This window comes from Staurois parvus, unplaced genomic scaffold (genome assembly GCF_062004578.1).
Source record: "Staurois parvus isolate SC_StPar_1 unplaced genomic scaffold, SC_StPar_1.0 ptg000073l, whole genome shotgun sequence".
NCBI classification, from domain to species: domain Eukaryota; kingdom Metazoa; phylum Chordata; class Amphibia; order Anura; family Ranidae; genus Staurois; species Staurois parvus.
Window position 1 is genome coordinate 249315 of NW_028317869.1, and position 26063 is coordinate 275377.

The 26063-nt window shown below is 45.3% G+C and overlaps 1 protein-coding gene across 1 annotated transcript in view; it reads left to right on the plus strand.

Annotated features, from left to right (window-relative positions):
- LOC149469341 (uncharacterized) overlaps positions 1-26063 on the plus strand; it is a 293469-nt gene that overhangs the window by 39714 nt on the left and 227692 nt on the right. The window contains exon 6 of the mRNA XM_089669371.1: positions 11269-12354. Coding sequence (XP_089525497.1) covers positions 11269-12354 — 1086 coding nt within the window. The remainder of the gene's footprint in view (positions 1-11268; positions 12355-26063) is intronic.

Here is a 26063-nt window from a genome sequence, read left to right on the forward strand (position 1 = left end):
TGCATGGTGACACTGGACAGGAAACAGGCTTGAAATACACTTGGGGACACAAAGGCAGGCTGCTAGGAACACTAAGGTGACAAGCCTATTAGGCAAGCCTGAAAAGAGATAGCCTGGCTGGGGGGTGGGGGTGTAGCTAATTGAATTAACAGCAGGAGGTTAACCAGTCCACAACACAAGTCTTGTGGGACAACAAGGATCAGCCAAACCTTACAAGGTAAAGCCATGACACTACATCTACCATCCTACCTACTGATCCTTAGGAATATCTTCACAACACAAATACAATAGATGTAGTAACACTTTTCAGCCTTATAGCCATCCTAATCAGATTTCCATCTGAAAACTGGCTTTACCTAGTCGCCAATCAGTGGAGCAAAGAAACTCGTTCATACCAGAGCTCCATACATGTCAGATTAGGACATACAAGTGTACAATCCAAACGCACACGTTCCTGCATTACAAATGGCGGTGTGTATAAGTGGGTGCTGCAGCGACCGTCGGCTGGAACTGAACAGAATCAGCGAGGGAGAATGTCACCAGAACACCGAGGATCACCAATATGGGGCCAAAAGTTTTACTGAACAATCACATAGTTACAACAAGGCAATTAGATTGGAACATACAACACCCGCCTAGACCTGAACAGTAACACACAACCTGACCGACAAACTCACACAAACACCATCTAGCTAATAGGGGTGAAACTCATAAACATGGACACGTGAAAACAGACAATACGGGAAAAAGACAATTATTGGAATGACCTTTCTTGTCATTGGAGGTTATGATCGCCTTCTGTTCGGAAAGCCCTGAAAGCCAATGACAGAACCTGGGAGGTGAAACACCAACAATATTTAGTAATAAAACATTACATTTTTCACCTACAAAATAAGCAACCAATGGTTAGGGCTTCACAACACCAACACAACTTACAGTGAGGATTAAAAAAAAAAATGTTCTTAGATGTTTTCAGAGTGCACTTTTTCTATTACAAAAATTGTTGATGTCAACTAATTATTACCACGTGGATTTAGTTTATGGTATACCAATAATATCCCAAAATAAAATTCCAGACTCACACTCTTACAATTTGTTATCTTAAAGACAAACTTTAGACACCACAGATACCAGCATGTCTTCTCCAATAACCTGGATGTTTTCTTTTTACTTCCATAAAATCCATTTTGGAAGTTTGAGACTCCTTTAATGATTTCTCCTGTTTCAATTGCTTATTCTCAGCCTGTATAGATGCATTCTCTCCCTTCATCTGCTGGAATGGGACCCGTGATCTCTGCCTTCATCTGCTGGAATGGGACCCGTGATCTCGGCCTGTGTAGATGCATTCTTTCCCTTCATCTGCTGGAATGGGACCCGTGATCTCTGCCTGTATAGATTCATTCTCTCCCTTCATCTGCTGGAATGGGACCCGTGATCTCTGCCTGTATAGATTCATTCTCTACCTTCATCTGCTGGAATGGGACCCGTGATCTCTGCCTGTATAGATTCATTCTCTACCTTCATCTGCTGGAATGGGACCCGTGATCTCTGCCTGTATAGATGCATTCTCTCCCTTCATCTGCTGGAATGGGACCCGTGATCTCTGCCTGTATAGATGCATTCTCTACCTTCATCTGCTGGAATGGGACCCGTGATCTCTGCCTGTATAGATGCATTCTCTCCCTTCATCTGCTGGAATGGGACCCGTGATCTCTGCCTGTATAGATGCATTCTCTCCCTTCATCTGCTGGAATGGGACCCGTGATCTCTGCCTGTATAGATGCATTCTCTCCCTTCATCTGCTGGAATGGGACCCGTGATCTCTGCCTGTATAGATGCATTCTCTCCCTTCATCTGCTGGAATGGGACCCGTGATCTCTGCCTGTATAGATGCATTCTCTCCCTTCATCTGCTGGAATGGGACCCGTGATCTCTGCCTGTATAGATGCATTCTCTCCCTTCATCTGCTGGAATGGGACCCGTGATCTCTGCCTGTATAGATGCATTCTCTCCCTTCATCTGCTGGAATGGGACCCGTGATCTCGGCCTGTATAGATGCATTCTCTATCTTCATCTGCTGGAATGGGACCCGTGATCTCGGCTGTTCATACTGATTACACCTCCGCCATGTACCAAAGCGTGCTGAATACACTTCTACATCACGCCTTATTGTCCTGTATGGATTTTGTTTCACTACCTTTCTAGCAGAAGAGGAACGACAAAATCCAGCAATGTGGCCAAATAATCCCCATGCAGAACATTTGATCTTTTCTAAGGTGGTCCGGCATCTATGAACTAAAGGCTTTGTGTTAGACAGAGAATATTCAGTGACTGACACCTGATTAGCAATGTTTCCTGGCTGTGTACAAGATGAAGGGGCAGCTTTACAATCGCTCCCACCATCCAGAGATTACAGATGTTGTCACATACACGAGGGGCGGAGGATTTCCCACTGAATTCACAAATACATCAGTCTTTTTATCATCTACTCTAACGGGAAAATGAGCGATCTGCTTCTGGCAGTGCACAGAATTCATTCAATTCACTTTCTGCATTCTTCAATCTTTCTACTAACTCATCCATTTCCTCCTGTAATCTCTTGGTATCTCTTGTTAGCTGTTGGTGGCTCGCATCAGAATTAGTTACAGAAATGTTTAAACTATTCAGGTCACTTTTGGGTATTTGAAGAGCTTCCTTAAGGGATTCGTTTTGCAACTTCAGATGTTCATATTGCTTAGCCATCCAACAGGCAGCAAAGATCAGTGGAGCTTACTATAACTTTTCCCGCTAGGCTTTGATTTTGTATCTTCTTCTAACTCCAGTCTGGCCTTTCCCCGACTAACGCCTCTGCTTTCCTCATTCTTTTCCTGTTCCTCACAGTCTTTGGGCCTTACCTTGTGGCTCTCCCCCTTTCATCAACTGATAACAGTCCATATCAGTGCTTGAGAATTGCACTGGCAAGGACTGGGTAACTGCATAAGGCCCCAGTCCTGAGGGTTGCTCATTGTCCCCCTGTTCATCATTGCCACAATTCTGGGGATTAGACTTTTGTGACTGTTCCTTCATACATCTACTTTCAAGTGTTGTTTGGAATGATTTCTCTTTAGATTCCATATTACAAACATTCCCTGCCTCCCTACTCATTGACTCTAACAGCCATATACTCCAAGCCTCTCCTTCATTTGGGCATGTCATCTATTTACGATGATCATACCAGAGGTGTTCCCAAGTCTTAGGTTTAAAAGTTTCCTCTTTTAGAAAACGTCATTCCAGTCCAGCGCTCCCAATCATGTATGTAGCAATATGTTATATGCTGTGTATGGCCTCTAGGGGTCTCACTACTTAGATACTGGTACAACTGTGTTATTGCCTCTCTTTGGTTGTAGTTCTAGGGCAGACACATGTATAATGGCAGCTAGGAGCACCTAATAAAATGTCTCCTGTTAACTACAGTGTGTGAGCATCTGAGCAGGATCGACTAACAGAACATGGTGGCAGCTGGGCACTGAACCTCTGAATAGCAAGTCTTCTGTCTACAAATACAGATTGTGTGACACTGGAACTGTACAGAGAATCAGCAACTGTAAGTACAGAGTCCCTATCAGACTGCACTATGGAGAATGGCCTGAAACCCCCTCAGAGACTGGATGTCACTTCTTCCAATCTCTCACAGACATGGAGACACTGGAAGGAAGAGTTTACTCTGTATGTGGACCTGACAGTGGCACCCAGAGATGAGCAGAGGGAAGTAAAGCTGTTTTATTACTTGATTGGGGAAAAAGGCAGAGAACTAGCCGAGACCCTGCTCACAGACGGCATGGCACTGACAGACATACTGCAAGCATTTGATAAGCACTGTGACCCCAAAAAGAATGAGACGGTGGAGAGATACAAGTTCTTCTCAAGGAATCAGGAGATTGGGGACAGTGTGGACAGATATGTGACAGAGCTGAGGAGACTGGCTGCAACCTGTGGATTTGGGGACATCAGGGACTCCCTTATCCGAGACAGGATAGTGTGTGGCATCAGAGACTCTCACCTCAGAGAAAGATTACTGAGGGAGGAAGAGCTGGCGCTGGAGAAATGTATACAAATCTGCAGGGCTGCAGAGCTGACTAAAGACAGGCTGAAGATGATGGAGGGCACCAGTGATGCCTCAGTACATGCAGTATCTGTGAAAGGCAGAGCAAGGTCCAGGCTCCCTGTGAGCTCAGTCCAGTGTAAATACTGTGGCAAAAGACATGAAAGAGACAAAGAGAAATGTCCAGCGTATGGGGAGTCCTGCAGGACTTGTGGCAAGATGAACCACTTTTCAGCTGTGTGCAGATTCAAAACCAGCAAACAGTACAGACAAGTCCACACAGTGACCCAGGACACAGACGAGGACAGCACAGAGGACGATCACATTCCTTTGCTGGGAGTTAAAGCAGTTCAGGCTATGGACTTAATAAAGGTGCAGTCCCATAACATCATGGCTCTGGAAGTTTCTGACAATACTCAAAATCCTACACAAAAGGCAGAATACATTTTGGATTTTCACCACATAAAAACAGAGTATGCTGATTTATTTGAAGGTGATGGGTGCCTGGAAGGTAAATACAAACTAGAAATTGATCACACAATACAGGCTACCAGACTGCCTACAAGAAGAGTGCCTGTAGCCTTAATGCAACCGCTTAAAGAGGAACTGCAGGATTTGCACAGCAGAGGTATGATAGCACCAGTACAGGAAAGCACTGCAGGATCTGCACAGCAGAGGTATGATAGCACCAGTACAGGAAAGCACTGCAGGATTTGCACAGCAGAGGTATGATAGCACCGGTACAGGAAAGCACTGCAGGATCTGCACAGCAGAGGTATGATAGCACCAGTACAGGAAAGCACAGACTGGATCAGCAGTTTGGTGATAGTGAAAAAACCATCAGGCAAGTTAAGAATATGCATTGATCCTAAGCCACTGAACAAGGCCCTTAAAAGAAATCACTATCCAATGCCAACAATAGAAGATATTCTACCAGATCTATCAAAGGCTAAAATATTTTCGGTATGTGATGTGAAAAATGGGTTCTGGCACGTGGAACTGGATAAAGAATCAAGTTTATTAACAGCATTTTCTTCCCCATTTGGACGCTATAAGTGGCTTAGAATGCCAATGGGAGTAAGCCCGGCTCCAGAAGTGTTCCAACAAAAATTGATGCAAGCTTTGGAAGGACTGTCTGGAGTAAAAATAATAGCAGACGATATACTAATAGTTGGGGAAGGTGATGATCTAGAATCCGCAACAAAGGATCACGATAAAAAGATGATACAATTCTTAGACAGATGTAGAAAAAAATAAATCAAACTGAACCTGGAAAAATTCAAACTAAAAATGACAGAAGTACCATATATTGGACATCTTACCTCAAATGGTGTTAAAGTCGATCCAGAGAAGGTGAGGGCAATACAGGACATGTACTACAGATATACGTGGAGTACAACGATTCCTGGGCATGGTGAATTATCTTTCCAAATTTTGCAAGCATTTATCAGACATGTGTGAGCCACTGAGACAGCTAACTCACAAAGACGTACTCTGGGAATGGACAGAAAGCCATGAAACTGCTTTTCAGTCAGTGAAAAATGCTATTGCAGACGCAGCAACGCTAAAATATTTTGATCCAGATCAAGCAGTGGTAGTACAATGTGATGCCTCAGAAACTGGCCTTGGAGCCACACTAATGCAGGATAAACAGCCAATCACATATGCAAGCCGAGCGTTAACTCTAACAGAGCAAGGATATGCTCAAATCGAGAAGGAACTACTAGCGGTAGTATTTGGGTTAGAGAAATTTCACCAGTACACCTACGGTCGACAAGTGGTGGTGCATTCAGATCACAAGCCTTTAGAAAGTATTACAAAGAAGCCACTACTGAATGCCCCAAAAAGACTGCAGCGTATGCTGTTAAGGCTTCAGAAATATGATTTTAACATTTGTTACTGTCCAGGGAAGGATTTACTGATTGCAGATGCCCTAAGCAGAGCTTACTTACCCATCACAAATGAAGAAGAAAAAGACATTGAAAGCATCAATATGTGTGAATATCTGTCTGTCTCAAAAGACAGACTGAAACAAATACAGACCGGCACAGCGGAAGATAAAACTCTACAGATCCTATCGACTGTCATCTTGAAGGGATGGCCAAAACACAAGCAGCATGCTCCAATGGAGGTTTCTCCATTTTTTCACATAAGAGATGAACTCTCTGTGCAGCATGGAATCATCTTTAAAGGAGAAAGAGCTGTCATACCACAATCCCTTAGAAGAGACATTATAGAAAGATTGCACTCGACTCACTTAGGTGTAGAAGGATGTCTACGTCGTGCACGAGAATATGTTTATTGGCCTGGAATGAATGACCACATAAAAAACTTTATAGCACAGTGTGAAATATGTGCATCGTGCAATGATAAGCAACCGAAAGAGACATTGCAACCACATACAATTCCAAACAGACCATGGTCAAAAGTAGGAACAGATCTGTTCACGTGGAACGACAAGGAATATCTGGTAACTGTGGACTATTTTTCCAACTTCTGGGAGATAGACTACTTACAGGACACAAGGGCCAAAACAGTAATTAAAAAACTCAAGGCCCATTTTGCCAGATATGGCATTCCGGATATTGTGTTCTCTGACAACGCCGCTCAATTTACATCGGAAGAATTCAAAAAATTCAGGGAGAGGTGGGAATTTGAGCACCAGACATCATCTCCTGGATATCCACAGAGTAATGGTAAAGCCGAGTCAGCATTAAAAACAGCCAAAAGACTCCTGCAAAAGGCAAAACAGGCAGGTACAGAGATATACCTGTCTATACTGGACCACAGAAACACACCCACACAAGGCCTAGACACCAGTCCAGCACAGCGGCTTATGAGTAGACGTACAAGGACTCTCCTACCAACTGCAGGTCAACTACTAAAGCCAAAGCTTGTGGGCAATGTTAAAGCCAAACTAACGAAGAATCAAGATAGGCAAGCTTTCTATTATAATAAATCTGCAAAAGATCTGCCTGTTCTCCAGAGCAATGACAATGTACGGATTCAGCCAATAGGGAAATATGACAAACATTGGAAAAAAGCGAAGGTTGTACAGAAATTGGGACCACGGTCCTATGAAATTATAACAGAGGAAGGAAGAAGATGGAGGAGAAATCGGAGACATCTGAGAAAAACACAAGAAGGAGATGATACAGGGCCCTGGGAACAGTATATGGACACTCAAAGCGATGAGACTATGAATACCAGCAACAAAGAAACAGGGACTGCTGAGGAGCATAGGGAGGTCTCTAGGCAGAGAGAGACAGTCCCAGAAAATAGACTGCCAGAATCAGAAGAACACCAAGATTTCTGTGAAGAAACCTCATATGTTACGCGAGCTGGCAGAACAATCAGAAAGCCAGCTCACCTCAAGGATTATATCTAATTTATAGCTATGTTCTACTTCACCATTTTGTGTTTGTTATATTTCATTGTTCTTTTATTTAAAAGAGAAAGGATGTAGCAATATGTTATATGCTGTGTATGGCCTCTAGGGGTCTCACTACTTAGATACTGGTACAACTGTGTTATTCCCTCTCTTTGGTTGTAGTTCTAGAAGGGGACACATGTTTAATGGCAGCTAGGAGCACCTAATAAATGTCTGCTACTATCTACCGTGTGTGAGCATCTGAGCAGGATCGACTAACAGAACACACACGTCATTCACAACCCGGACACGTCATTCACAACTTGGACACGTCATTCAAAACCCGCACACGTCATTCACAACCCGCACACGTCATTCACAACCCAGACACGTCATTCACAACCCGCACACGTCATTCAAAACCCGCACACGTCATTCACAACCCGCACACGTCATTCACAACCCGCACACGTCATTCACAACCCGCACACTTCATTCACAACCCGCACACGTCATTCACAACCCGCACACGTCATTCACAACCCGCACACGTCATTCACAACCCGCACACGTCATTCACAACCCAGACACATCATTCACAACCCAGACACATCATTCACAACCCGCACACGTCATTCACAACCCGCACACGTCATTCACAACTGAGACACATCATTCACAACTGAGACACATCATTCACAACCCAGACACGTCATTCACAACCCGCACCCATCATTCACAACCCACACAGGTGGCAACCCTATGTGGTACGGTACCGCTGAGTGAAACCCTGGGTTTGAAGTTCACAGTCAAACTTTCTTTAGGTTCAAATGTTCTACTGCAAACCGAATAGGGGGGTGTTCAGCCCATCACTAGTCCCATGATGTACTCCAAAAAATAGATTTTACATGTAAATCAAAACCCCTAATTTTTCATGGAACCCCTAGAAACCTTTGGAAGAAAAATGGCTGCTAAAGGCTGGACTAGGCAGTCATATATTTCTGTCCCCCTTGGTGGGAGTGGAGGTGACCCCTCTATAAGGATCTACAGTCCATACACACCCAGCACAAGCTGGGGTCACACTACCAGATGCTTCTCGGGGCTGCAGTTCCTCTGAGCTCCACAAGGTGGGGATCTCACTTCTACCCACACAGGAAGTCTCTATGGAAGACAGACAGGAAGTGATGTCAGGTACAGACAGGAAGTGATGTCAGGTACAGACAGGAAGTGATGTCAGGTACAGACAGGAGGTGAGGTCAGGCAAAGACAGGAAGTTACATGAATAAGGAAGTAGAGAGAAGATGTTGCTGGATCTGGCAGCAGAGGAGGTAATATGCAGATTAACCCCTTCAGGGGGAGGAGTTGATGATAATATATTTGCTCCCAAAGCTGGCCTACATGGTTCAGTTTTATCGTTCAGCCAGCGGGATGACCATAAAAACTGAAGTGATTCCCCCATCCACACATTGGAGGTGGATGGGGGAATCCTCCCCGCTGCACTCTTGTATTCTGACAATGGGGGGACTCCTCTGCTCTCAGAATACACAGATCAGCACTGAAGCTATTGGCTGCAGCCGCTGGGGGAGTGGCTTTTATCCGGCAGTGGCCACACATGGATGGAAATGTGAGCGATCCCTGCTGAACCAGCTGAATTTCCATGGATCTATGGTCACCTTCAGTGACTTCCTCCCCTCCCCCTCATCTCCTTCATGATGGAAGTCATGCTGAGATCATCTCCCATTGGCTGAGCAATGTCCCTCCATCCAAAGTCAGAGAATCCTATGACATCACCCTGACCTCACAGCTCCTCCCCCCAATGTCCCTCCATCCAGAGTCAGAGAATCCTATGACATCACACTGACCTCACAGCTCCTCCTCCCAATGTCCCTCCATCCAGAGTCAGAGAATCCTATGACATCACACTGACCTCACAGCTCCTCCTCCCAATGTCCCTCCATCCAGAGTCAGAGAATCCTATGACATCACACTGACCTCACAGCTCCTCCCCCCAATGTCCCTCCATCCAGAGTCAGAGAATCTTATGACATCACACTGACCTCACAGCTCCTCCTCCCAATGTCCCTCCATTTGGCTCCTTTCTTTTTATTCTATGGTATTAGGATGTGGGGACCCTTGGCCTCCTCATAAGCAAACCAGAACTGTTGGTCCTGCATTGTGTATAATGACGTCAGAATTCCTTATACCCTGCGTGGTGTGGGGGTCCTGTGGGGGTAATTATACCTCAGCCTGAAGTGGGGCTTTAATAAAATGGAGACCTGAATGGAGAGGTGAGGAGGATTCTGGGAATATCATTTGATGTGACTATTTGTGTTCAGATGTAGAGTTTTCCTCCTGTGAAGTCTGGAGATCATATGACATCACATTGCCTCCACCTCCCTCCCTGATAGAAGAGAGAAAGAAGAAGAAGATTCTAGAAGTCACCAGAGAGATCACTGAGCTGCTGACAGGAGAGGTGAGCGGTGCCGGGAATTCTGGGACATTCTCCAGTAACAGACAAGGGATGTGTCTGGATGGTGACTGTATCATTGTGTGTGTCAGGTTCCTATAAGGTGTCAGGGTGTCACTGTCTATTTCTCCATGGAGGAGTGGGAGTATTTAGAAGGACACAAGGATCTCTACAAGGACGTCATGATGGACAATCAGCCGCCCCTCACATCACCGGGTAAGAGGAGACTTTATTGTAAAGGAGAGAGCAGTACGGAGGATCCACCTAGATCCCCCATCATCTGATAAACACATAGAAACAATGGATTCAGTCAGTGTGTGTGTTTCCTACAGATGGATCCAGTCATGGGAACCCACCAGAGAGATGTCCCCGTCCTCTGTATTCCCGGCATTCCACACAGGAAGGTCACACCATCCCTCACCATCATCAGGTAGATGATGACAATTATTGGTAGTTGTGATTTATACACAGCATGTTTGTTACAATGAATGTTTTATTATATCTTTCAGAGTGGAATCCTCGGGGATGATAATATTGATGTTAAAGAAGAGTATAAAGAGGAGGATGAGGAGTATGGAGTGATGGAGGAGTTTTCAGAAGGACACAAGGAGATGATGGAGCCACCTAATACCAGGAACCCACCAGAGAGATGTCCCCGTCCTCTGTATTCCCGGGATTCCACACAGGAAGGTCACACCATCCCTCACCATTACAAGGTTGGTGGGGCGGAGAGCATGGACTTGGGACAATATATGGATTTTTTATGTGACCTTATATTTTACAGATGTCCTCTTCTATCATTTTCTTGGTTTAGAGTGAAGATCTGATAGACATCAAAGTTGAGGTGAAAGCAGAAGAAGAAGAGGCGTATGTGAGGGATGATCAGCAGTCTATGGAGGAGGATGGAATAACGGGGACATTTATAGAGGAGGACACTCCTACAGAGATCAACACAGGTTGGTCATGAACACTAAATCCATTCCTCCACCCATACTGCTCACTGATTGGTCCAAAGTAGGGCGGGGACTGGGTGATATCAGCCTGTAATCCCCTGGTCACTTTCCTGAGCTGTGTTCCCCGTCCTGTATTCCTGGATTTCTCTCGGATAATCTTCCTTCTCTGTGCTGCAGACACAATTTATGTATCAGTTCTGGTTGTTTCCTCACTCTCTGACTAAGGTCCATGAATAAAGAAATGACCTGGTAGGAGATCAGAGGAGCCATTTCCTAGTTCCCTTGAGGGTGGAATTGTAAGCTCCTCAGAGACCAAGCTGCCTGATGTGGGCAGAGTCCTGGTTTGGGGGAACCAATCAGCTCCTGTTTAGTAATCCTCTTTGTCTTTGTATTTTAGTCCATGGCCGGGAGATGAGGAAAACCTCCGAGGATTGTCTCACTTTGTCTCCAGACTGGAAAGTAGAAGATGGGGACATCACACAGTATAGTCCAGGAGAAAACCCGGCTCCCTCCAATGTCCATCCGGCACCACCCAGTGTAGATGGACCATCAGATTCCTCGTATCCTGAGGAACCTCAGACTGTGCGGGACCGGGCCGGCCTTCCAACAGGGAAGAGCTTCTCCTATACTGAGTGCGGGAAGGGTTTCCGTTCTAAATCCTATCTTAATGTGCATAAAAGATCTCACACGGGGGAGAAGCCACATTCCTGTCCTCAGTGCGGGAAATGTTTTTCAGTGATGTCCAATTTTTACAGACATCAGAGATCTCATACGGGGGAAAAGTCATATTCCTGTCCTGAGTGCGGGAAATCTTTTTCTAGTAAGTCAAATCTTTACACACATCGAAGATGTCACACAGGTGAGAAGCCGTATTCCTGTCCTGAGTGTGGGAAATGTTATTTATCAAACTTCCATCTTTTCAGACATCAGAGATCTCACACGGGAGAGAAGCCATATTCCTGCCCTGAGTGCGGGAAATGTTTTTCAGAGAAGAACAGTCTTTACACACATCAGAGATCTCACACGGGGGAGAAGCCATATTCTTGTCCTGAGTGTGGGAAATGTTTTTCACAGAATTCCAGTCTGCACAAACATAAGAGATCTCACACAGGGGAGAAGCCATATTCCTGTCCTGAGTGCGGGAAATGTTTTTCAGAGCATTCCAGTTTGTACAAACATCAGAGAACTCACACAGGGGAGAAGCCATATTCCTGTCCTGAGTGCGGGAAATGTTTTTCCGAGAAGTCCATTCTACACAAACATCAAAGATTTCACACAGGGGAGAAGCCGTATTCCTGTCCTGAGTGTGGGAAATGTTTTTCAAGGTCATCAAATCTTTACACACATCAGAGATCTCACACTGGGGAGAAGCTGTATTCCTGTTCTGAGTGCGGGAAATGTTTTATAGAAAAATCAAAACTTGTCAGACATCAAAGATCTCACACGGGGGAGAAGCCGTTTTCCTGTCCTGAGTGTGGGAAATGTTTTTCAGAGAAGTCCAGTCTGCACAAACATCAGAGATCTCACACGGGGGAGAAGCCACTTTCCTGTCCTGAGTGAGGGAAATGTTCCTCACTGAAGTCCTGTCTTCCTGTACATCAGGGGTCCCACACAAACCTGGAGGTGTATTAGTGCCTTGAGTGCGGGAAATGTCTTCTAGATGAATGTTGCTTGACATCCCAGCTCTCATGTGTGGAAGAAGCACACCCTGATATACACCTCAGATATACTCCATGGCTGATCTTCATCATGGAAGAAACAGTTCATAAGGAGATCAGAGGCCCCCAAAGACATGGATGAAGTGTGGGACCAGGATGGCCATTGATGGCAGGAGAAGAATAAAAATGGAGTCCTGCCCTGTGATTGGCTGAGTACATTTTGTGGTGGGAGATTTCACAAACACTTGGAGGTCTATGGAGAACAATGTTGAACGGATGTGACCGGTATTCTCCAGCTGGGAGGAGTTTTGGCCATATTTTATTTCTTATGATCATTGGCTCCATCTAGTGGCCATAATATCATATTGGGCTAGTTTTACTGATGGAGAGATTTCAGAAAAATCACCTCATTGTGGCCTCTAGATGGAGCCGGCGATAATAGGAAATCTCTGTGTTACTTGAGGTCACACTCCCGTACTCTGAGGTCACACTCCCGCACCCTGAGGTCACACTCCCGCACTCTGAGGTCACACTCCCGCACTCTGAGGTCACACTCCCGCACCCTGAGGTCACACTCCCGCACCCTGAGGTCACACTCCCGCACCCTGAGGTCACACTCCCGCACCCTGAGGTCACACTCCCACACCCTGAGGTCACACTCCCGCACTCTGAGACCCATAAAACTTTATTTTGGTGGTATTTATTCAATGCTGGAATTTTTATTTTTTTTTTGCTATATAAATGAAAATGTCCAAAAAGTTTGTAAAAAAAGTGTTTCTCTTATAAAATATTGCAAATAAATAATCTTTCTTCATAAATTGTGGCCAAAATGTATTCAGATATCTTTTTAGTAAAAAAAAAAACCAAATTAGTTTATAACCAAAAATTATAATTTTTTTTAAAAAAATTACATTTTTATTTTTTTATATTATTATGTTTTTTACACCCATAATGGCTGTAAAAGCAATAATTTCTCCTTCTCTCCAGCTGCATTCCTGCAGCCATTAAGAAATACTGTGAGAGCTGTGATTGGTCACAGCTTGTCACATGGAACAAGTCTGTTGGGAATATCCCTGTACCATGTGACCTCGGTGATCACTCACAGATTTCACTAGTAGTAAGCAATGATATCAGGAAGTGACATTCTCCTTACTACTGTTCATGTGATCACTTGTCTTCAGTTCACTGGTCTTCCCAGTGAATGGCTGTGCAGGGAGGGGAGATGTCAAGACAAGTCTGATGATTGGAGGAGAGCAGACTGAGCTCCCAGCAAAGCTACAAAACTGACCACGCTGAGCTCTCGTGCCTAGTGTGGTCAGTTTTAATTGGGAATCAGAGGGACTGGCAGGATCACCAGGGATCTCACACAAAGGAAATAATACAGAGAGAAGAGGAGACGTCTTCATACCAGGACATGGGACAGCCGGCACAGATCAGGAATAGGACATGTTGGAGGAACATATTCTTTGAAGGAGAAGTTCAAGCAAAGCTCTTTTGTCTGTACTTCTCCTGTGGATCAGAGGAGTGCAGTTCATTCTGAACTCCTGTGACCCGTTTTCAGGTGAAGCCCGCTGTCAGCTGACGTCACTCGGCCGGTCCAGTCTGGGGAAAGATCCCGAGATCAGAGTCTGGACCAGCCGCACCCTCCCCCTCCACAGCCCAGTGAGTGTGTGGGGGGGGGGGGGCAGGGCAGAGAGCGGTGATTCCAGATCATCATATACTAAGCAGGATTTGGATCCCGGTGGAGAACTTTCACCCCAAGAAAAAATGAGGGTGAGGTCAGCAGAGGAGCCCATAGTAAAGGAGGAAACTCTGAAATGTTTTCTTCAGAAGGTCGGTGTTTACTGGACAAGTGAATGTAAAATACACCATCAACGCGTTTCATGGCTTCAAAGTGTCACTTCATCAGGACAGGTGTAAGAAGACGATATAAAATAGGGAATGAAGTAACAGTCCAGTATATGGTATTATAAAGACCCGAGTCACATACAATTCATGGACAGGACTGAGATTTATAGCATTCAGGATTTGTATGATGTTACACAAGGTGAAGAGATATATGGAGAGGATGATCAATACATGGAGAAATCAATCTATTCTATCAGAAGGGAATCAATAGATCAATCAATGACATCAACCAATCAATAAGATCCATTTCATGGGATAGATTTATCATTCTGTGCACTGGTTATGTTGGAGGATCAAACCGTGATCACTGGATATTGGAAACATTCCTATTGATCTGATGATTGCTGGCATGGATTCCTGATTGATTATTGCTGGGAATAAAGTCCAATAAACACGCAGATTTGATGGGATTATTGATAGAAAAATCTCTTCATATTCCATGGAATAAATATGTGTAGAATAGTTTGGATTTGATGGAATAAATCTCTATAAAAAGACTTTGTGGGGTTTGTTGGTTCTTTTCTATTCCTCTCTAGGTCTGGATTTCAGGAAGAAGAAACAATTCCTCCAATTTCTAGTGGATGGTGAGGAGGGGAGAGATTTGGGGGAGTTTTGTACATACAGGAGGTAATAGAGAGAATCCGGCTAGTAATTGATGAGAGGAGATTTCACTGGAGAGAATTCAGGGCTGGGGGCACTGCTGGGGCCTGGAGGGTTCTGATTGGACCACCAGTACATGTGTCATATAAATCTGGGGGTGTGCACTGCTGGGGCCTGGAGGGTTCTGATTGGTCCACCAGTACATGTGTTGTATTAATCTGGGGGTGTGTACTGCTGGGGCCTGGAGGGTTCTGATTGGACCACCAGTACACGTGTCATATTAATCTGGGGGTGTGCACTGCTGGGGCCTGGAGGGTTCTGATTGGACCACCAGTACACGTGTCATATTAATCTGGGGGTGTGCACTGCTGGGGCCTGGAGGGTTGTGATTGGACCACCAGTACACGTGTCATATTAATCTGGGGGTGTGCACTGCTGGGCCCTGGAGGGTTCTGATTGGACCACCAGTACGTGTGTCATATTAATCTGGGGGTGTGCACTGCTGGGCTGGAGGGTTCTGATTGGACCACCAGTACATGTGTCATATTAATCTGGTGGTGTGCACTGGTGGGTCCTGGAGGGTTCTGATTGGACCACCAGTACATGTGCCATATAAATCTGGGGGTGTGCATAAATCTCCCACTTTTGGTCTAAGTTCATTGCCAATGTGTATGCAATTGCACTGCGTGTTGGCAGATTGCATGGAGATTGTAAAGTAGCAGATCTGCCAGATGGAGATCTGTGTGTGTGTGGTGGCCCAGAAGATCAGTCTGCGACAAACTGTTGGGTGGTGGCAGGCTACCATTTGTGGTGTGTCTGGTGTGGGGGTGTGTGGACAGTGGAAGAGTGATTAACATCGGGGTTCTAGCTTGTAGGATAGCTGGAGGAATCCTGGAAGGATGTGTGATTGCTAGACTGCTCCCCAACCCTTAGAGTGCACAAGATTGTATGTAAGATTCGTATCTGCCTGTGTGTGGTCAGCCAGCTGGATAGGAGAGTCTCCCTCTAGTGGTGACCAGAGGTAGTGCGGGCTGCGAAATTGTATCATGGCTAGCCTTATATGCTCAGAGTCCCCCTCACTCCCTCTGTACCCCAGTCACACATGTGCACACCTCGGTTATCTAGTCGCTGTAGTCATGTGTTTTTATCCCTGACACACCCTCATACTGATGGCCTGGTGGGGCTTCCCCAGTCCTCTAAGGGGCACTCTCCATTCGAGTTACTCTATGGGAATCATCCTCGGGAGCTCCTAGACATAGCCAAGGAAACCTGGGAGGGGGAGCAGACACCCCACAAAGGTGTCATTGAGCGTATCGCTCATATGCAGGACAGGATTACAGCGATCACGTCTATTGTAGAAGAACACGAAGTTCACACCCAGGAAGCCCAACAAAGAATATACAATGGGGTTTTCTCATCTGGTGACCGGGTCCTGGTGTTGGTTCCCACTGTTGAAAGCAAGTTCCTGGCTAAGTAAAAGGGTCCTTTGAAGTGGTTAAAAGAGTTGGGGAATTACAAAGTATATCAACTGGATAATAGAAATCCTGAGCAGATATACCATGTACACCTGTTATGCCCCTGGAAGGGTAGGGTGGCACTGACTGTGGGGTCTGCCCCTGTAACTCCTGGGAGTACTGAGTCCCCTCTAGTCCCTGAAGTCACAATTCCAGACAGACTGTCTCATTCCAAAAGCAGGGAGCTAGAGAGTTCCTGATAAGGAGCAGAGACACATTTTCAGAGTTACCTGGTATGACTTCAGTGGTTTAGGATGATATTATTACTGAACCTGGGGACCGTGACAAACTCAAACCATACCGATTCCTGAAGCCAGGAGAAAGGACATCAGTGACAAAGTCAAGAGGATGCTGGAGCTAGACATCATTGAGGGGTCTAATAGTGACTGGTCTAGTCCCATCATTTTAGTCCCAAAACCAGACGGTACTTTGAGGTCCTGTAATGACTTCAGAAAGATTAATTCAGTGACACAATTTACCATGTACCCTATCCTCAGGTAGATGAGCTCAGGGACAGGCTTGGGAAGGCCCGTTTCATGACCACTATGGACTTGACAAAAGCATACTGGCAAATACTCCTGACTGAAAGTGCCAGTGAAAAGATTGCATTTGTGACCCCTCAGGGTTCGTATAATATAAAGAAATGCCTTTTGGTTTACAAAATGCCCCATCAACACTTCAGAGGGCTATGGACAGGACCCTAGGACCTCCTCAACAGTATGGAGCAGTCTATCTGGATGACATAGTGATACATAGCACTGAATGGGAATCTCACTTGCCCCTTGTCCAGGTGGTCTTGGATTCTCTCTTCAAGGAAGGTTTTATGGCAAATGCTGTATATTTGGGCTACACTATTGGACAAGACGTCATAAAACAAAATAGATGCCATCCAAGAATGGCCATGTCCTGCAAACAAAAAGCAGGTCAGAACCTTCCTTGGTATTGCGGGGTACTATAGGAGGTCTGTCCAAAATTTAGCAACTCTATCAGCTCTACTGGCTGACCTTACAAAAGGGAAAGACTTGGTAATGGTAAGATGGTACCCATTGGCAGAAGAGTCTTCCCAAGTCCTGAAGAGGGCCCCCTTGTGCACACCCAGTACTGTACACCCCTGATTTTTCCAAGGATTTATGTGGTTTAAATGGATGCATCTGATGTATCGTAATGAACATGGAAAGAAATATGCAGTAATTGACAAGAAATGTTTAGCCATAAAGTGGGCCTTGGATGCTCTAAGATACTATTTGTTAGGGTGAGTTTGACCTGATAGCTGACCATGATCCCCTCAATGGATGGCCCAAAAGAAGGAGACAAATAGCGGGTGAACTGGTGGTTTTTGGCTCCTCAAAATTATTCCTTCATGGTAAAACACAGACCAGGGGCTAAGATGGGAAATGTAGATGCCCGGTCCCGGGTTCACTCCTGTTGGGCTACAGCTGTGCCAACCCTGGGGTTGAAACAAGGGGGGATATGTAGCAGAGTGTCTCAGAGGGAGCTGGGAAAATCCTCTTCTGGGTTCACACATCTCCCAGGCTCCTCTCATACACTTATAGGGATCTCTGATCCTTGGTCCAGCTCAGGTTTCACGCCTCTCCCCGGGTGTAATTTATACTCACCAGAAACATGCAGTCAGATCTCTCATACCTGGGAACAGACAAGTCATGTCTGGGAGAGATGGAAGGTTGGTGGAAGCTGTAAAACTGCATCTTTGGAGACTGACAATCACTAGGCTTGCTCACCCTGATAGTACAAGAAATGGCCGCTGCCCCAGTCTATAACTGGCCTTCACAGCAAGGAGCACTTGAACGGGCAACGCATGTCACACAACAAAAGAGAAAAGTTCCCGGCTCAACTTGCCAGCCATCCTGCAAACAAACCAAATTACCCCGTCTAACAGTATGCGTTAAAAACGGGTTTAGTTAGCACACATTTGCAAACACATTGTAAGTTACAGAGCCATGTCACGGCACCCTGATAATCTGTAATCCTAACTCTACAAATTTTGTGAGCCCCCATAGTAGAGGCATTTGTATTTAATAGCTAGACCAAGGGCAGGGGGACCTGAGGGAATCCAACCCCTCCTTAAAGGTACAGGAGTGCATCGGACACCCAGCTTATAGCACAATGGTAGCCAAGGTGTCCAGTGTGTCTTCTCCCCAACAGTTCAACAGAACAAAGAATGGCCACTGCCCCAGTACCCTGATAGTCAGGAATCGTGTTTGTGTAGTTAGTGCCGGGACACGGCTAGGATTTTGGTTTTGAGGTTTTTGCCGTTACTTTGTGGAACATTGTACAGCACCTGTAAATAGCACCAATAAACACTGCACTGTGTGACACTACATCACTGGACTGGTATCTGTCCCTAAAAGTGTGCCCATCCCAGGGAGCTTTGTACCCGCTATCAATCCCCAGCTCATTATTCAGAAACATTGAACTGCAATTTCCACTGTTCTGACCAGTCTTCCGGCAACACCAAATCCTGTTCCATGTTACAGGTACCTCCAAGTTCTATATGTAGTCTCGGGGGTCCCTGTGGAAGTCCATGTGTGGACATTCCTACCTATGATAAATGACAGGCTGACCCCACCTGGAGACTTTCTCCACACCTGGAGTGTGCTGAGTTCTTGGAGAACGTCTACACAGTGTTTCCAGATTGACTTTATCACCCCAACGAGCTCGCTCCAGTTCATGGATGTCATCATTATGTTTGGAGGATCTCACCAGTCAGGAGCCTTTCCTGTCATCCTACATGTTCCCTTCTGAGGATTGTTCTATCCTTCCAAACAAATGTATGAAATCATGGATGAGTCCTCCTTCTATGTGATCTAGAAGATCTTCAATCACAATGTCTTTATGGATGAAGTGGATGGCCCAGTTTATATATTATTTATTGCTTTACAGCTTTATTCCCTCCAGGATTCATTCTTTATTTATAGAACCATTCAAGGAAGTGTTCTTACTTTGAGAGATCTCCACCACCATTCCTCTGTGACCATTACATCCTTGTCATTTATGTCTAACATCTTCATTATTGTTGGGAATGCAACAGCATATACTATAATGTACTATATAGTATTGTGTGTTAATATCACTTGACCAGTAGATGGCACTGTACACTAAAGGTTACTAGTTGTACATATGTGTAAAACATGCTGGTTTTATCTCTTCCTCTCTATCTCTATCTTCAGGAAGTAATATGTCTGCTGAAATGTGCTCTGTATGTTTGTAACTTAAGCCACACAAGTAAAGTCTGAATTCTGCCATCACTACCAGTGTCCTCTATAACACATAACCAACAGGTTATGGGCCCAGCTCCAGACACTGGAAAAAGGAAAACTACAAGCAAGTAAGTGCTGCATTTGCAATCCTACCAAATCCTATGTGAGGAGACAAGAGCTGTATCCAATTCACTGAAAGATGGCAAGTGCTTCAGATATGAAGTTTACAATAGCAAAGCTCAACAATACCAACTACCAGCTATGGAAGTTTAAGCTTGAAATGCTGTTATCCAAATATGACTTGTGGCCGGTACTAGATACACACAGACCCAATGACAACCCGGAAGAATGGGACAGGAAAAACAGGCAAGCAAAAGCAGTCATAAGCCTGTTAGTGGAGGATGATCAGCTCATTCATATAAGGAAAGAAAACTCAGCTAAAGGTATGTGGACTGCATTACAAACACTGCATGAATGTGCAAACCTAAACAGTAAACTATATCTGCTACACAAACTGTATAAGATGAGGCTGGAAAAAGGGCAGGAAATGGGTGAACATGTAAATGCTATGCTAGAAATTGTGGACCAGCTGGGTGCAATAGGTGAAGAATTGAAAGGCAACCATGTTGTGTCAATACTTCTGTGCAGCCTTCCAGAATCATACAGTGCCCTTATAAATGCTCTAGAAACTAGACCGGAAACTGAACTGACGCTAGAATATGTTAAGGGAAAATTAATTGATGAATACAGCAGAAGAAAAGAAGATTTGCATAGTGAAGAGAACGAGAGACCAGAGGCAGCTCTGAAGGTGCATGAAGGCATAAGACAAAGCAAAGAAACCAGGGTATGTTTTCGCTGCAAAAAGGCCGGTCACCTGAAAAAGAACTGTTCAATCTGGAAAGCTGAGCAGTGAAAGTGGGAGCTACCCACAAGAGAAAGAGCTAAAGCAGTCATGAAAGAAAATGAAAGTGCATCATGGAGTGGGACTTTTAAAGTGACTCAGAATAGTACCTCACATGGATGGTACATTGATTCAGGAGCAACAAGTCACATGACAAGCGACGAGACATTCTTCACAGAAATTGATTTTAGTGTAAAAGATAAAGTCTTCCTAGCAAATGGGAAAAGTATTACAGCGCAAGGTAAAGGTCAGGGATTTCTGAACTGCAAAACGCCATCAGGGGGCAAGCAGAGCATCCTTGTAAAGAATGTTCTATATGTTCCAAGCCTAGAAGGAAGCCTCCTATCAGTTAAAACCCTTGCAAGCAATGGACTCACTGTCCAGTTCAGAGGTGATGAATGCACAATTCAAAATGGAAAGCAAATCCTAGCAAGAGGAAGGTTACATGAACATCTGTACAAAATCATCACTGAAAGTGAGAAGGCTAATGCGGCAACTCATAACCCACATGACAAGTGCATCCACCTGTGGCATAGAAGATTGGGGCATCGAAACCCAGAAGCTATAAAGGACTTTGCAAAGAGAGGTCTATCAGAAGACATGAAAATATTCCCTTGCCACACACTCAGCAAGTGCACGTGTTGCATCAAAGCAAAGGCCACCCGAACCTCTCTTCCACAGACCAGTCAGAGTAAAACCACTAAACCCATGGAACTGATACACAGCGATGTGTGCGGACCAATGAAAACCATCACTCCTGGCGGGAACAGATATTTACTGACTTTCATCGACGATTATTCCAGGTACACAATAACGTATCTAATGAAGCACAAAAGTGAGACGTTAGAAAAACTTCAAGAGTTTGTAGCTATGACAAGCAACAAGTTCCAAAGGAAACCTGGAATAATACACACTGACAAAGGAGGGGAATATATGAATAAAGAGATGGAATCATACCTAAAGAAACAAGGTATTATACACCAAACAACTGTACCATACACTCCTGAGCAAAACGGTGTAGCGGAAAGAAAGAATCGCACTCTTGTAGAAATGACCAGATGTATGATTACGGACGCTGCCTTACCTAACAAATACTGGGGAGAAGCAATAATGACTGCAACATACCTACAAAACAGGCTCCCATCAAAAGCTATTGAGAGTACACCATATGAAATGTGGAATGGATCAAAACCTAACGTAGGACACATCAGAGAGTTCGGCTGTAAAGCATATGCCCACATTCCAAGTCAGAAACGCTCCAAGTTGGAGAACAAAGTCATAGAAGGCATTCTGGTGGGCTACAGTGAGCAGAGTAAGGGATATAGAATCCTTTGTCCAAAGACCAACAAGGTCACAGTAAGCTGCAGTGTTTATTTTGATGAAAGTGAAGCATCAGATAATACAATTCTTGAAAAATGTGGAGAGGATTTACGTACTGAATCGGCAAGAGACACTGACCCATGCGAAGCAGGACAAGAGCCAGAACAAGAAGTGGAACTTACAATCAACCAGCCAATGAACAAGAAATCAGAAGATCCTCTCGAATGACAAAAGGGATACCACCCCGCAGGTTATCATACGCTGCTAAAACACATCAAACACACATCAAACATCCTGGGAAGACATAGAAACTTTGCCAAGAAGAGAAGCCGATCAGTGGAAGTACGTCAATGCCGTCCAGTGCCGTCGACACGTTGCGTCACGTGACCTCATGTCCTGATGAAGTCAAGAGGTCACGTGATGCAGTGCATCAACGGCATTGACATACTCCTGGTTTGGCGCCATTTTTGGATTGGAGATACACATTTTTTTTCTTCATGCTGTTTACTCTGCACTGTGGATCCTGTTGTATGCTGTATACTCACACCCTTGTGATTCTGCCTTGATACACGCTTCCAACATGTGACTGCAATACTGGCTAGTTTATTACTTGTTAATAAAGCTGTATTACACTATGGGGAGTGTGTTCTCTTGTCGTTCTATGGTATGAGTGGTGAGGTATGAGATTGCTTATCCATCTGTCCCTGCCTACCATCCATTCTCATCATCTGGCTAGTAGAGCGGTACATTGAGGATCCAGAGGGGACTATATGCTTTATGACCCTGCAGGGTGGTGAAGCTTGAGGTGAGAGGCCACTTCAGCTATTGTTGGGTCGCACTGAGGGTGCGTTGCATCCACTTTTATGCATGGAATGGAATAACACCACACCCCTATATACGGACACTTGGTGACACCTTGTGATATAGTGTTGTGTTTCACTGTGTGACCATCTGCATCTTGATCCCATATTAGGGACTCACTGCTGTGTGTGCCTTTATTGTAGTGTCCCATTAGGGCACTTGGGGTCCCTGTTTGTATTATCCCCATGTGCATTGGGGTCACTATTGTTTGTGTTAGTCACGTGTCTGATCTTATTTTAGATTTATCATCTATATATGTTTTATGTCAATTATATATCTTATATTACTCATTTGTGTCTATTAGCGCTGCATCATATTTTCTTCTGTTCATGACCTATATGGTAGTGGTTTGGATGCTAGAAGCTTTAGTGTGTATTAATTACACAACATTTTTATTTTAATTTTACATAAGAGCGCAGGAGGATCTCTGTTTTATTTATAGATCCCCACAGGAACTCTGGGCCTTCAATATACTAATGCGTTTCGGGGACTTGCCCCTTCCTCAGAGCCTGCATGCACAGTGTCTGTAACCTCTTTATAAATGGTCGGATATCGAGTCAAAGTGCTGCAGACGGGTTGTCACCTCCTCACCCAGAGGCAGGGACAGCGCCAATGAGTACCACCCACAACAAGCATAGAAGTCTATGAATGAATGATAACGATGGATGACAATACATGTACACAAGTCTTTGTGAAAACAGTGAAACATACAAAGGACACGGTATAAAATCTGTGTGAACAGTACATGTGCATGTGTAGAATCAAATATGTCACACGTATGTACCACCTATCATGTATATGTACTTCCTGTGCTGCATCCACGCCAACCTCCATGTGCACCACAGTGGGCAAACATGAGCTTGAAAAAGGGGTGAGGGGGATAAGTACCATAAGGATACCTGTTATCACCCTCTAGGAAGGCAGTGAATAGGTGGTGTAGGTGGCCCATTGGAACGCACACTGGCTGCTACAGGGCCAAAATATGGCCGCCGATTGCTACACGTGTCAAGTAGGCATGGAGCTGGAATGCAAGCTCACATAGAAGCTGACACTGATTCCTTTACACTATTCTGCTGACCTCCCATCCTGTGCCCTGCTGACCCCTGTACATTGCCCAACTATTGCTTTACACATTTCTGCTGACCTCCCATCCTGTGCCCTGCTGACCCCTGTACACTGCCCAACTGATTCCTTTACACATTTCTGCTGACCTCCCATCCTGTGCCCTGCTGACCCCTGTACACTGCCCAACTGATTCCTATACGCTCTTCTGCCAACCTCCCATCCTGTGCCCTGCTGACCCCTGTACACTGCCCAACTATTGCTTTACACTCTTCTGCTGACCTCCCATCCTGTGCCCTGCTGACCCCTGTACACTGCCCAACTATTCCTTTACACATTTCTGCTGACCTCCCATCCTGTGCCCTGCTGACCCCTGTACACTGCCCAACTGATTCCTTTACACTCTTCTGCTGACCTCCCATCCTGTGCCCTGCTGACCCCTGTACACTGCCCAACTGATTCCTTTACACATTTCTGCTGACCTCCCATCCTGTGTCCTGCTGACCCCTGTACACTGCCCAACTGATTCCTTTACACTCTTCTGCTGACCTCCCATCCTGTGCCCTACTGACCCCTGTACACTGCCCAACTGATTCCTTTACACATTTCTACTGACCTCCCATTCTGTGCCCTGCTGACCCCTGTACACTGCCCAACTGATTCCTTTACACTCTTCTGCTGACCTCCCATCCTGTGCCCTACTGACCCCTGTACACTGCCCAACTGATTCCTTTACGCTCTTCTGCCACCTTCTCATCCTGTGCCCTGCTGACCCCTGTACACTGCCCAACTATTGCCTTACACTCTTCTGCTGACCTCCCATCCTGTGCCCTGCTGACCCCTGTACACTGCCCAACTATTCCTTTACACATTTCTGCTGACCTCCCATCCTGTGCCCTGCTGACCCCTGTACACTGCCCAACCGATTCCTTTACACTCTTCTGCTGACCTCCCATCCTGTGCCCTGCTTACCCCTGTACACTGCCCAACTATTGCCTTACACTCTTCTGCTGACCTCCCATCCTGTGCCCTGCTGACCCCTGTACACTGCCCAACTATTCCTTTACACATTTCTGCTGACCTCCCATCCTGTGCCCTGCTGACCCCTGTACACTGCCCAACCGATTCCTTTACACTCTTCTGCTGACCTCCCATCCTGTGCCCTGCTTACCCCTGTACACTGCCCATCTGATTCCTTTACACATTTCTGCTGACCTCCCATCCTGTGCCCTGCTGACCCATGTACACTGCCCAACTGATTCCTTTACACTCTTTTTCTGACCTCCCATCCTGTGCCCTGCTGACCCCTGTACACTGTCCATCTGATTCCTTTACACATTTCTGCTGACCTCCCATCCTGTGCCCTGCTGACCCCTGTACATTGCCCAACTGATTCCTTTACACTCTTCTGCTGACCTCCCATGCTGTGCCCTGCTGACCCCTGTACACTGCCCAACTGATTCCTTTACATTCTTCTGCTGACCTCCCATCCTGTGCCCTGCTGACCCCTGTACACTGCCCAACTGATTCCTTTACAGTTTTCTGCTGACCTCCCATCCTGTGCCCTGCTGACCCCTGTACACTGCCCAACTGATTCCTTTACACTCTTCTGCTGACCTCCCATCCTGTGCCCTGCTGACCCCAGTACACTGCCTGTAAGGAAATATGTCTTATTAACTGGCATCCATTTTGTATAATGCCTCCATTTTTAGATGTGTGAACAGTTATTTTGTTTTTGTAACTTCTCTCTTGTTTCCTTAGATTAGTTTCATTTCTGTAAAAGGAACTACCTTATACTGTATGGTATCCCTCAACTATTTGCACTTTCTGTTCTTCACGTAACTATATTGATAAGAATGGAATGTTTCATTGGTCATCCTGAGATTAAGCCACGCCTACTGAGTTCTGTATAACTGTTCTTGTCATGCAATAAACTTTCAGAGATTTAGCTTGCAGACTTCGGTGTCAGAGCTTTATTTCTCCCAGGCCTGGTGGGTAAAATAATGTGGACAGGGGGCTCAGACATAGGTTGAATCCTTGCAATCTGGTTTCGGGAAGTGGGATTAAAGGTGTGGATGGTCAGGTAAGCTGAGCCAGTCTTAGTTTTACCTGGATTGTCCCCCTTTAAAGACCCCGAGATAGCAGCCCAA